We start from the raw sequence: 13,359 nt of genomic DNA, 5'->3' as shown, positions 1-13,359 counted from the left end.
AAGGTAATTACAAGGTTGATTGGTACAAATCTATATTGATCCTTTAAATTGCTTATAACAATAAGACAAAAAAATTATATGATAATTTTTTGCCTGGGCACTCGATAAAAATTACCTCAATAAAAAGTTACCATATTTATGTTAAGGGGATGGGTACGTATTTTCGTCTGCAATGGTATTTAAATGGGGATTTATTTTTTTCGAATCCTAAGAAAACTAATAAGTATTTTTGAAAAATTTAAACGCAGAATGAAAGATTACGGTCTTACCGAGGGCTGAAAGTCCCTGAAAACTTATATAATGTTTATTTTAATAAGTTACAGGGGTGAAAAACTAAGAGAAAATGTAGTGTGATTTTTAGTTTCAAATATATCATTCAAAAGAAACTTTTTATTTATTCTAATGGACTTTCGACCCTCGGTAATAAAGTTATCTTTCATTCTGCGTTTAAAGTTTTCAAAAATACTTATTAGTTTTCTCAGGATTCGAAAAAAAAATGATTACATTTAAAATACATTGAAAATTTTGACAGGCGTCAAAATGTTCCTTTCCTATTAACGCACACAGAGTAGCTATATATGTATTTAAAAAATACTTGTAATTAAAAACTCAGATTAAATCCCAACAGGCTCGAAAAATTAACACATTATGTTGTACTTAACTTGGATATATCTACCATGCTCCATGGCAAGTGGACCCAACCAAACATAAAAAAATCGGGCTCAAAGCCGGGTAGGAGCCCTAAAAACCATATCCCAAACCAAACTCGTACCAAATGTCCTCAATACGGGAAGAAACGTGGAAGAAACCATACAATATATCTTTAATACGGGAAGAAACCAGAAATAATATGGAGGCACTCGTCACTCCATCCAGAATATAATTCTAATACCGGTAGCAGGTAATCCTCAAAATATATCCAGAGACTGGATCAGGCTACTTAACGGCCTTAACAAATATAGGGCTCAGCCCCTAACTTGATTGGTGTTTTTCTACGAAAAAAAACAAAACTCATTAGAGCAAAGAAACAAATCTAAATTTAGCATACTTACAGACACCAGGAATTGATAGAACACAACTAAATTCTTTGCAGAAGCGACACGCGTTTAAAAAGTCAGAATCGGAAGAAGTTGACAGATTAACTACAACGGATAGCAATTAATTCGAAATATTGAAAATATTTTTAAGAAATTTGAAATTAAATTTAAACAAAATTAAACATGTTACATTAATTGTAACACATAGATTATAATTGTGAACTTGAACATGGATGTACAAAATATCACATGAATTCTGCTCGAGGTACCATTTGAGCCCAAATTGAATTGTTCTGATGTTGAATAAATGGTGGCAACTAATCCACCATATATTCAACATCTGGTGGAGTTGCCATCTATTCAACATGAGAACAACTCAATTTGGGCTCAAATGGTACCTCGAGTAGAATACATGTGATATTTTGTACATCCATGTTCAAGTTCACAATTATAATCTATGTTTCCATGACGGATTAATTTTAAAGGGTTTCTGCCCGTATATTTTTGTATTTTGGTGGTTAGCATGTCAACATCTTGTTAGCACTGATGATGATCGGTTATCCGATCGAAAACTAGTTCTGTGATGTAGCCCTTTTTAGAAATATTTAATAAATATACCTTTTATAAAGGGTTTTACTTGTTTTTCTCCTTTCTAGGCTATTGATTATGCCCAAAATAAAAGAGCTAAAAGGAACTACAACGTTAATGGGATTTTATTGTTTCATACGGTCAATGGACCTCTAAATATGAAGAATCCGCATAGTGCTACCATTTAAAGGGGTGCGTTTTTGAGAAAGGGGTGAATTGGTCCCTAGGAACAGGGTGCATAAGGGTGAGTTCAATGCACTTTTGGTACAAACACGTATACCGAAAAATTGTTTCAGCTTAAATTTACTATCGAAATATCACCTTAAGTCAAAAATATTTTTTTTTACAAAAATTTAATCTAAAAAAAAAGCAAAAAAACACGAAAGAAAGCAATTTTGTTTTTTGCCCTATAACTTTTTTTTCCACGGGGATATAGGTATAGGCATTGCTTAATAGGAAAGAAATTGGTCCCTCCTCTTTAAAATGACGTTTAGTGGAAGTTTTTAGGATTTATAATTTCCGAAATATGATTTTTCAAAATTCGACAACACAGCATTTTTGGGTCATTTTCTGTTATTTCGCAAACATTGTTCTGTAACTTTTTTCTATGCAGTTTTAGGTATATGCAATGATACATTTAGTACAAAAAGAAGTCAATTTTCTTTAAAGTTTTCTGTTATAGTAGGCTGCGTGACTATTTTTAAGCAAGATATGGTTTTTCAAAGTTTTATACTTTTAACGATTTTTGATATGTTTTACGATTATTTTTAAATTTATCATTATACCTTTTTTCCTCTACATTTAGGTATAGGTATACATTGCTGAATACAAAAGAAAGCTTATTTTCTTTACTTTAAAATAGTGTATTAAATTCGAGGACTATTTTTAAACAGGATATGCTTTTTTAAAGTGTGACATATACATATGTAATATGTCCCACTAAGTTGGAACCATATGGAAAACATTTTTATTATTAATTTTATAAAAAATATGATTCTTCACCAAATGCTCTGCATAGCCAAAAACCCAAGATGCAATCATCAGATATCAAATTTTATCAATAGTATAAGACGTACATACCTCTGTTAAAAAATATGAATTTCGCTCATGAGTAAAGTACATTTCAAAATATGGAAAAGTGTTATTAAGAAAAGTTATTTAGAATTAAAAAGAATGTTATAATATGCAATCATTGTATTCTTCTAATTGAAAAAAAAAATTCAAAATTTTTCTCTAATTACGGATATCTTTGGAGATCCTACGTATATCTTGTTTAAAAATAGTCCTAGAATTTTTTACAATATATACACCATTTTAAAGTAAAGAAAATAAGCTTTCTTTTTTTATTCCACAATGTATATACCTAAATGTACAAGAAAAAAAGTTATAATGAGAAATTTAAAAAATAATCGTAAAAAAATCAAAAATTGTTAAAAACTTGAACTACGAAACTTGCATAAAAATAGTTGTACTACCTTATGCAATAGACTAGACCATTTTAATGGTAATTGACTTATCTTCCTACTACATGTACTGTTGCATATGCCCAGAAATGCGTAGAAAAAAGTTGCAGAACAATGTTTGTGAAATAATGGGGAAAATGACCCAAAAATACTGTGAGCGTCAAATTTAAAAAAATCCTATTTCGGAATCTATAAATCCTAGAGGCCACTACTAAACGTCATCTAAAAGAGGAAGGATTGAAGTTTTTTTTCTTTGAAGCAATGACTATACCTATATTAGCGTGGGAAAAACTTATGGGCCCAAAAACAAAATTGCTTTCTTTCGCGTTTTTTTTGCGTTTTTTTGAATATATTTCTGTAAAAAACAATATTTTTGACTTTAAAGGGTGATATTTCGATAGTAAATTTAATCTGGAACAATTTTTTTGTATACGTGTTTGTATCAAAAGTGCATAGATCTCACCCTAATGCACCCTGTACCTAGGGACTAATTCAGCCATTTTTCAAAATCGCACCCCTTTAAATAGTAGCACTCCGCGGTTTTTTCCATTGACCACATGAAACAATAAATCCCCTTTAGTGTTGTAGTTCCTTTATAAAGTACATAATATAATCAGTAGCCTATTCCGTGCAACGAATTTTTCACGTCACTTAATAACAGAAATCAGGACTAATTACTATACCTAGATGAAATACTTGTCTTTAATTGATAAAAACTAAAATGTATCATACCTGCATTTATGCAAAATACCATGAAAATAAATGATAATGGAATCAGTAGATCCTCTTCAGTATCAGTGATAAATGTTTTAGACTAGTCGCTTATAGATGTAGTAAACCGCATTTAAAAGACTGAAGAGGGGTTGTGAAGTAGAAACATTCTCTTTCAGCGTCACGGCAGGAACTAATGGGGTAATCTACTCGATGGATATGGGAGTTTCAGTTAGCACCCCCAGGTATGTGAGACCAGACGTTTATGAATTCTTCAGGTTGGCTAAGTTTAAATGGTGGCGTTTTTCTTTTAAAACTTGCAAAAAACATATTGTATATATTATAAACTGTAGTTTATATTATTTTTTAAGTTTGTACTTTAAAAGTTGTTTCGAAAATTTTTGTAAGGTATGTAAAACGACAAGAACTTAGAAATTGTTTATTATTTTGTGAAATTATTGTTATACAGGGTGAGTCATGAGGAACTATACATAATAATATTTCGTATGGAGGCCCCTACGGGGAATAACAAATGACCGTTAAAAGGTGTCTGCTCCCATTGTTTAATAATATACAGGGCGAGTTGTTAATTTTTACAGAAATTTGTATTCGTCATAATTTTTGAATGGCAACGTGTCTCTTATTTTGGTCAATCGTTACACTATTACCATCTAATGAATTGATTTGTTTAAACTAGAAAACAATCAGGTCCAGTCTTAAAAAATTAGATCGTTTTGGTTTTAGAAAAAATTTCACCCTGTATACGGTTTCTGAAAACTCTAGTAATAATTTTATAAATTAGACAAATAGACAATTAAAATGGCTTATTAATTTTTTTCCCACACGATTACTTAATTTTTTATTAAAAAAAAATTAAATTTGACTATGCATTAAAAGTTTGGCAAAGTCAATCATAGATTTAAAAAAATTAAGTTTTATTAAAAAAATTAAGTTTTATTAAAAAAATTAATTTTTTTTAACAAATGTTTAACTTATACATTTATATTAATATTTCCACAGCTTGTGCTGTACCTTGTAAGTAGTAATAAAACCCTTTTAGCTAATTTCCAGAATTTCAAAAGGAACAGTTTGTTTAGAATAATACTAAAACATCGCCCTGTATAACAATTGTTTAGTGATTTATCGGTAGTGTCGTCGTTTTATAGAATTCTCAGAATTTTATTTCAAAAGGCAAAATACAGTGAAACGAGTAAGCGATGGACTACCCCAGCTAATTGAAATAATATTTGAAAATATTACCTCAATCATCCAAGATAGCCATCGTTACACCCTTAGCTTAGCTCAGTCACTCAGGTGTGTGTTCGTCTTTGTCCTAACCTTAGATATGAACTCTGAAAATTTAGAATGGAAGCAAACAAAACAGTATTTTTAGCTAATCATGTTTATTGTTCATAAAGATATAATAAAAATATGACTTGGTAAATTGCATTAACAAATATATTCAAATTCTTGCCAAAAACTAACAATTCTGGATTATACTTATGGCTTTTGGCAGCTGATGGTAACTTCTTGATGTTAAATGGTACTGCTGTGGACTTCTCTTGACCTGGGCAGATGGTGTGGCCCTGTCAGTGCAGCTACGGTCTTGGTCGTTGCAGCCTAGATTTCATGGTCCCCAGTGTGTCAGCCTTAGTTCCATCACCGGTGTGGATGGCTTGAAGCTCCCGAAGGGAGAAAGGTTGATTTCTATCCAAAAACTGTAACAGTAAAACACATATCAACAATCAAGAAGAAAACCAAACTGTACCTTTGCCAAATAGTATTCAGAAATAGTAAATGGCAAGGGTGAATTAAATGGAATTTAGATGAGGAGAATAGTTAAAATTTTGATTATTAAACGTGCATACATGTAAATTAGAAAGAAATATTTAATAGATGAGAATGTAAAATATAGAAACTAAACACATGGTTTAACATTTGTAGGTTAGGTTAGGTTAGCTATAAAAAATATTAGAAAAACTGTTATAAGATGATAGGTGTGGATGGAATATAATGACTGTAAGAAATAATAAAAAAAAAAAACTTTATGAAAAACTCACCCCAAGAGGAAGATTTGATTTGGAATAAAAATGATTAAGTTTTGAAGCTTCTTTGCCTTTTATGACATTTCCACCACCCTTTTGAGGATGAAATACGGGGGCTGTCACTGTCATTATAACGACATAGGCAGTGGCGAGCATGTTCCATATTGAAAGACAGATATTTAGAGAGCAAAGGTATACGGGGTACGTTCAGTATGTTCACTTGATGATTTAAATAAAAAGAGATATAGTAAATAGAAGATAATAAAAGGAGATAATAAAATGATAATAAAGAGGATAATAAAAGAGAATAATCAAAGAGGGCGCCAACGAGTTTTTAACGAAGAAAACTGGTAAAACAAATAGAAGAAAATTATTGTTAATTAAATATTAAAGAAAATAAACTAGAATAATTATTTAAAAATAAAAGATCAAAGATGTGACGTTTGTAATGTTACACAGTTAATTTATTTTTTAAGTTAACGAAAAGAAAATATATACGTAGAACATTAAACATAAACGGTTTGATGACTCGGAACTTGACGTTTTGGAAATCGTCTTTGATATTCTATGCTGGCAGCCCTGCCATTTCCGTCACAAAACCCGTAAACAAAAATAATGGCTGCATATTCTGAATTTGAAATTTATGTGGCAGTTTGCAATTAATTAAAATAATTTAAATAACGTACACTACCTCAAAAAAAAATGCAAAAAAGTAAAAATAGTGTAAAAAACACAAATAAATAATAACGATGGCGTATGGCGAAAGAAAAGTCAAATTATATACTCAAACAACGAAAATTTCAAATTATCAAAGCCTCCTAACATTCACTTAAATTTTTATACACATTTTAGTTTGAGTATTATTCAAAACAACCTGTTCCTTTTGAACTACTGGAAATTGGCTAAAAGGGTTGTATTATTATTTAAAACGTATAGCACGAGCAGTGGTAGTATTATTAATTATAGTCCATATGATGAGACCGCTCCCGTCTGGAAAAATTTCTGATTCGGTTTCTTTGTGGATTCCAATTCAAAAATGTCCTCTTTAAACATATCTGAACGGTGCCGGGCGGAATTTTTGGGCAGAAATTGTTTAAACAGTTTTTTTAAATAAATACAAAAGATCACTTTGTTTTGCTCCGGAACATATATTTTTAAGTTTTACGGGTCATTCTAAACAAGAAAGGTATCTTGTAAATTTTCTCAAAAATTTATAGTTTTTGAGTAATAGGCGATTTAATATCTAAAAAATGCGAAAATACACATTTTCGAGGCCTAAAAACTTATATTTAAATTGATATTTCTGGGGTTGCCAGGAATACCAATTGATACTTATATTGAAGTTTAAACATTCAGCTTCAAGATTCTGAAACAGATTGCGTCTAGCCTTAATTTAAACCGCTGTTTTTTAATTGTTAAATATGCATGTCCATCAGATTTTTTGCCGGTGCGGCTCGCCCTTTTTCAAAAATCTGCAATTTTCCTCCAAAAAATATTTTTTCTAGATTTTTTGGGATATTCTAAATAAAATAAGTTTCTTGATATTTTTCTCAAAAGTTAACAGTTTTAAATCGCTTATAACTTTAAAACTGTTACTTATTAGTAAGAAACTTATTTTATTTAGAATATCTCAAAGAATCTAGAAAAAATATTTTTCCGAGGAAAGTAGGAGATTTTTGAAATAGAGCGCGCCGCACCAGCAAAAAGATCGGATAAACACGCATATTTAACAATTAAAAAACAACAGTATAAATTAAGGTTAGACGCGATTACTCTTCAGAATCTTGAAGCTGAATGTTTAATCTTGAATTTAAGTATCTGCCAACCTCAAAAATACTAATTTAAATATATAAGTATTTAAGCCTCGAAAATGCGTATTTTCGCATTATTCAGATTTTAAATCGCCTACAACTGGAAAACTATAAATTTTTAAGAAAAATTACAAGATACCTTTCTTGTTTAGAATGACCGAAAAAACCTAAAAATATATGCCACAGAGCAAAAAAACGTGATCTTTTGTATTTGTTTAAAAAAAAATGTTTAAACAATTTCTGTCCAAAAATTCCGCCCGGCACCCTTCAGATTTGTTTAAAGGGGACATTTTTGAATAGGAATCCACAAAGAAACCGAATCAGAATTTTTTTCAGACGGAAGCGGTCTCACCTCATGGACTATTATAAATTATATACATATTTGTTACAAAATATATAGATTTTGCAAGAAAAATTAAAATATTTAATAAACAATAAAAGTAATAGAGTCTAACTACAGAAAAATAAAAATTATCAATTTCAATAATTTAAAAATGTCACTTTTGTCATTTTGAATAACAATTCCTGAACTCTTGTCTTATAGTGTTTTAGTGTTTTAATCATTTTTGGAACAATTCTGTTTTATAAGAAAATATGTGTTTTTTCGTAATAATAGCAAATACTATATTGGGTATTAAGGTATTTATGGCTTCTGTTGTAAGCCCTAGCCCTAGATAGTAGGATATAAAAATATAAAACTGCAACTGTAGATTTTGAGATGGTATTCATCGAATTAATTAGAAAAAAATTTAATTAGTATAGATATTTACACTGATATTATACTGAGATTATATATTTATTCTCCCAGTATAAATATTTATACTGGAAGATTAAATATTAAACTTATTAAGAAAAATTATTTTTTTTTAGCCCAAATTTCATTTTTAACAGTTCTTTTAAAAATTTAATCTATCTTAACGTCAATGTACAGTTGAAAGGTTCTAATGGTGCCGGTGGAGGATGGCTTCTATGCGCAGTATTGTAGTCGGTGTATAAGAGAGAAATTATTCGCAATAATGAAATAAAAATTTTATATTATTTGTGAAGAATCATATTTTATATGATTGTTATTTTAGAAGGCCTGAACAAGGAACATCAAGGGCAACATATGCTGTGGAAGTTCGATTTCTCATAGTTCAAGTGATTTATGAGCAGACACTGCTACAGCTTTGAGTAAGAGACTAGATGTTTATGGTACCATAGTTGCATCTGATGCTGTAAACAGAAGATCAAGCGAATAAAATGTATCATGTTATGTACCTACTACAGGGTTTCATGAAATTGGGATATGGAAGATTAAAGAAACGTGCTGTTTACACATAAGTCTCGTTTCACGAGATATTCACAGTCGCCAAGAGTGTGGAGACAAAGTGGAGAGCGTTATGCCCAATGGTACTTCTCTACTAAAGCGCAAACATATATTGTTATGTTGCGGCCATTACAAGCCGGGGTAACGATACAATACTTTACACTTGTTGGTATTCAGGTACAAGCCTGACTTTTTAGAAGTACACACCTTAACCCCATAGAGCATTATTTGTGGGCAACTTAAGAACAGTAAGTAGACAAAATTATGACAAGTGAAGCTATAAAAAAAGGCACTTGTAAACGATTGGAAACGAATACCGCAAACGAAATTGCTGTTTTGGTCCAGTCTATATCAGAAAGGATGACAGAGATGCTGCTATTGGAGCTCTAAGAGGAAATACTCGATTTTAATATCCATATTTTAGAATAATTTTATGATTGTTATTTGAAAAAAATGCTCCATATACTACATGTGGCAACCAGTTAGACAGAGATCCCAGTATACTGAAATCTGAAGTCAGAAAAGCAATACTTCTTTCAGGCGTAGGATTTGGGTTTAGTTTAGCTACATATTCACCCATCTCTTCAATTTTTTTCTGTCTTGTGCTATTAGTTTCATTTCTTCTAGCGTTTTCTGTTTAATTTTTCCTGCTTCTACTATTTGCTGTATCCATTTTTTCCTCGGTCTGCCTTTTTTATTTTTTGTAATATTCCTTGTTTCGTGAATTTTCCTTGTTATTCTACTCTGTTCCATTTTCATCAGATGTCCATACCAGTTTAATTGTCTCTTTATTATTTTATTCAATATTGGTTCCTGTTTAGTTATCCTTCTTATTGCCTCGTTTATTATTCTATCCCATTTGGTCTTTCTGGCTATAGCTCGTAGATGTCTCATCTCAATTGCATTTATCCTACTATTATGCTTTTTCTGTAAAGTCCAATTTTCGCTCGTATACAGTGCCGTCGGTATCACAATCGTATTATATATTTTAATTTTTGTTTCGTGGTTTTTGTTTCTTTTTTCCTCAGAACTGGCTCTAGTGCGTAGTACAGTTTGTTTGATTTTTTAGTTCTGCTTTTTATTTCGAGGTCTATTTTCCCATCATTGGTAATTATACTTCCAAGATAATCAAATACAGTAACTATTTCCAGTTGAGTATTTTTGCATTTTATATTTAATTCATTTTCTTCCTTTTCGCCTATGACCATTATTTTACTTTTCTCGATGTTTATTTCTATTTTTAATTTCTTTATTCCTTCTGTTCATTTTATAAGTTTTTGCAATTTTGTCACGGAATCTGCTATAAGGACTATGTCATCCGCATACAATAAGGCTTCTATTTTTATTGGCTGTAATCTTTGGTATTCTATTGTTGTTTGTATTTGCTTCGTTCTTTCTCCAGTATTTCTAGTCATTTCATTCATGACTATTATTAATAGTAGCGGACTAAGACTGTCTCCTTGTGTGATACATCTTTACAACTTGAATTCTTCAGATCTTTCTCCTGCTATCTGTACACGTCCTTCTACTACTCTGTACATACTTTCAATTGTTTTTATCATTTTAATTGTTGCTTTCATGTTTTGCAAGCATTTCCATATAATTTTTCTTTCGATAGAGTAGAATGCTGCCCTTAGATCAATGCATGCTAGAATGAGCTTTCCCCCCCGAGTCAATACTTCTTTCTATTATATTTCTAATGATGTAAATGTTACAGCAATACAGCAAGCCAAGAACAATAAATCACCTGGACCAAAACAAATCCCAGCTGATCTTCTTAAACTTTTGGATGAGGAAAACATTACCTACTTGACCACTCTCTTTAACAAAATTTACAACGAAGCAAAAATACCAGATGATTGGTTGGAGTCAATGTTAATAACATTACCAAAGAAAAGTAGGCCCACCAAATGCAGCGATTTTAGACTAATCAGTTTGATGGGTCTCGCACTTAAGATACTTTTACGAATGATACAAAACCGAATATTCCTTGTGTGAAAGTAGAATGAGTAATAACCAATTTGGATTTAGAGATGGTCTGGAACTAGAGAGGCATTATTTTCTATGCGCGTTCTTTTACATAAAAGTTGTAAGTTCCGAAAGAACGTTTATGTTTGTTTCATTGACTTCGAGAAGGCATTTGACCGAGTACAACCCGATACACTTCAATTGCCTGTAGACAGCAGGACTTGACCACTACTATGTATGACTGCTAAAATACTTATATTACAATCAAGTAGCCTCTATCCAAGTTGCAGATAGTCGTATTGAAACACTACCCATCAAACGTGGAGTACGACAGTTGTGTTTTGTCACTCAGTCTTTTTAATCTGTACTCTGAAGAAATCTTTAGGGAGGCTTTGGACGACAGACAAGAGGGAGTAAAACTGGGCGGAGAAGTAATCAACAATATCAGATACGCTGACAACATATCCATTCTTGCAGAAAATCATTTCCAGGCATTAGTAAATCTAGTCAGTGAAGCAATTTATGAACGAGACCTAAAAATCAGTATTTGAAAGACAAAGTGGATGGCAGTTGGAAAGATTAATGTAGATCAATGTGTGCTTTATCTTGATGGAGAAGAAATAGAACGGGTAAACCATTTTAAATACCTTGGCAGTTGGTTAAATGTAAATTGCGATTGTGATGAAGAGATAATAACCAGGATTGAAATATCACGTAAGGTTTTTATGATCTAGAAACCAGTTTTATGTAACCGAATCCTGTCGATGAAGATTCGCAAGAAGGTCCTAAAATGTTACATGTGGTTTATATTATTGTACGGTTGTGAGACGTAGACGTTAAAACCACAATGATAAATAAATTAGACGCATTCGAATTGTGGTGCTATAGACGAATCCTAAAGATATCATGGGTTTCGCACACTGCCAATGAAGATGTACTCCAAATAATGAATTCAGAACGTCTGCTCGTAAACATCATAAAGAGGAGAAAAACAGAATAATTCTGCCATATAATTATAGGACCTAAATACCATCTACTTCGCCTTATAATACAAGGAAAAGTGGAGGGAAAGAGATGAATTGGTCGAAAGAAACTTTCATGGTTGCGTAATATTAGACAATGGTGTGGCTCCACAGTAGAAGAATTATTTCGCGAAGCAGCTGATAGTGAAAGGTTTCAGGAACTTGTAAACATATATGTAAGGCATCTAAAGAAGAAGGTTTGAAAAAGAACGTACATCGGAATAAAAACAAGCTGAGAATGCGAGATTTATCGAATTATCACGAAAACGTTTACACTTATTATCAAACATCAGTTCTATACTACTATTTAAATAATCATATAAGTCGAAAATTCGATACATATTTTAACTTTACTGTTATATCGAAGCTGGTTCAAAATATCAAACTGGCAATATGATATTCGTAATCTACGTTAAAGAAACTTAGAATTATAAACATAGTTTCATTAGTTATGCATCACCTAAAATTATGCTCATTTTCATAGTTGATTTTTTCATGTACAGATGAACGGATTCTGTTATTTTTCTTATTATTTTGGATTTTCCTTTGGTATTTACACACTTAAGCAAATGTTTACTCAAACTTATTTTTTGTACTTATACCGGGTGAAAGAAAAGAAATGTTTTTCTTGTTAAGTTTAAGACATCCTGCAGGGAGGACAAGGTACAAGTGTGAGTATACATCGAAAACGTATTGTATTCTTATGTTTTGTGAACATTTTGTTTTTTTGAATGTCCCTGATATCTTTAGATACAAAGAAAATATACGGTTCTATTCTTTAACATGTGTTTTAACTGAAACAAAAGTTCGAGACACCCTGTAGGGAGGAAATGGTGCAAAGGTGGGTATACATCGAGCTAATGTTGTAGTTTCATATTTTGTGAACATTTTCTTTTTTTAGTTTTTCGTATATCTTTAATAACAAAGAAACTAGACGCTTTTACTCTATAATGTCTTATCACACACTAAGAAATTATTTTATATATTATAGTGCGAAAAGGACAAAGCGTTCAAAGAAAGAAAATCTGCGCAATGTAACTCTCGCTATTTAAAGAGTCTCCACATAGACACAAAATCCGTACTTACTCTCAAGGAAATTCCACATAAAACATCTAAGAGTCTCCATTAAACAATCTCATATCTATTATGTTGCGCTGTGCATACCTCTCACTTGGTCGACAAAAATAACTGCTAAGGTGTCGACCAAAATTGTTATATGCCTTTCCGTTTTTAAAGAAATGTTAACTGTTTTTTATTGTTAATTTATTTTTGTCTCAGTTAAAACACGTCAAGTTAAAGAATAAAAGCCTATATTTTCTTTGTTTCCGAAGATATTAGGAATATTCAAAAAACAAAATGTTCAAACAAGATAAGAAGGCGACACAAGAAGATGAAATTGGAAATA

General features: G+C 31.3%; 1 protein-coding gene across 5 annotated transcripts in view; it reads left to right on the top strand.

Annotated features, from left to right (window-relative positions):
* The window catches only part of LOC126882898 (RNA-binding protein Musashi homolog Rbp6), a 1,676,353-nt gene that overhangs the window by 291,210 nt on the left and 1,371,784 nt on the right, over nucleotides 1–13,359 (top strand). For 4 of the 5 annotated variants that reach the window (XM_050647972.1, XM_050647971.1, XM_050647968.1 and 1 more), the window contains exon 2: nucleotides 3,979–4,044. The exons of the other annotated variant lie outside the window; for it this stretch is intronic. In XM_050647972.1, coding sequence (XP_050503929.1) covers nucleotides 3,979–4,044 — 66 coding nt within the window. The remainder of the gene's footprint in view (nucleotides 1–3,978; nucleotides 4,045–13,359) is intronic. 5 annotated transcript variants of the gene reach the window in all.

This window comes from Diabrotica virgifera, chromosome 4, assembly GCF_917563875.1.
Source record: "Diabrotica virgifera virgifera chromosome 4, PGI_DIABVI_V3a".
Lineage (NCBI taxonomy): Eukaryota > Metazoa > Arthropoda > Insecta > Coleoptera > Chrysomelidae > Diabrotica > Diabrotica virgifera.
Note: the sequence above shows the minus strand (reverse complement) of the source record. Positions and strands in the feature narration are given on the sequence as shown.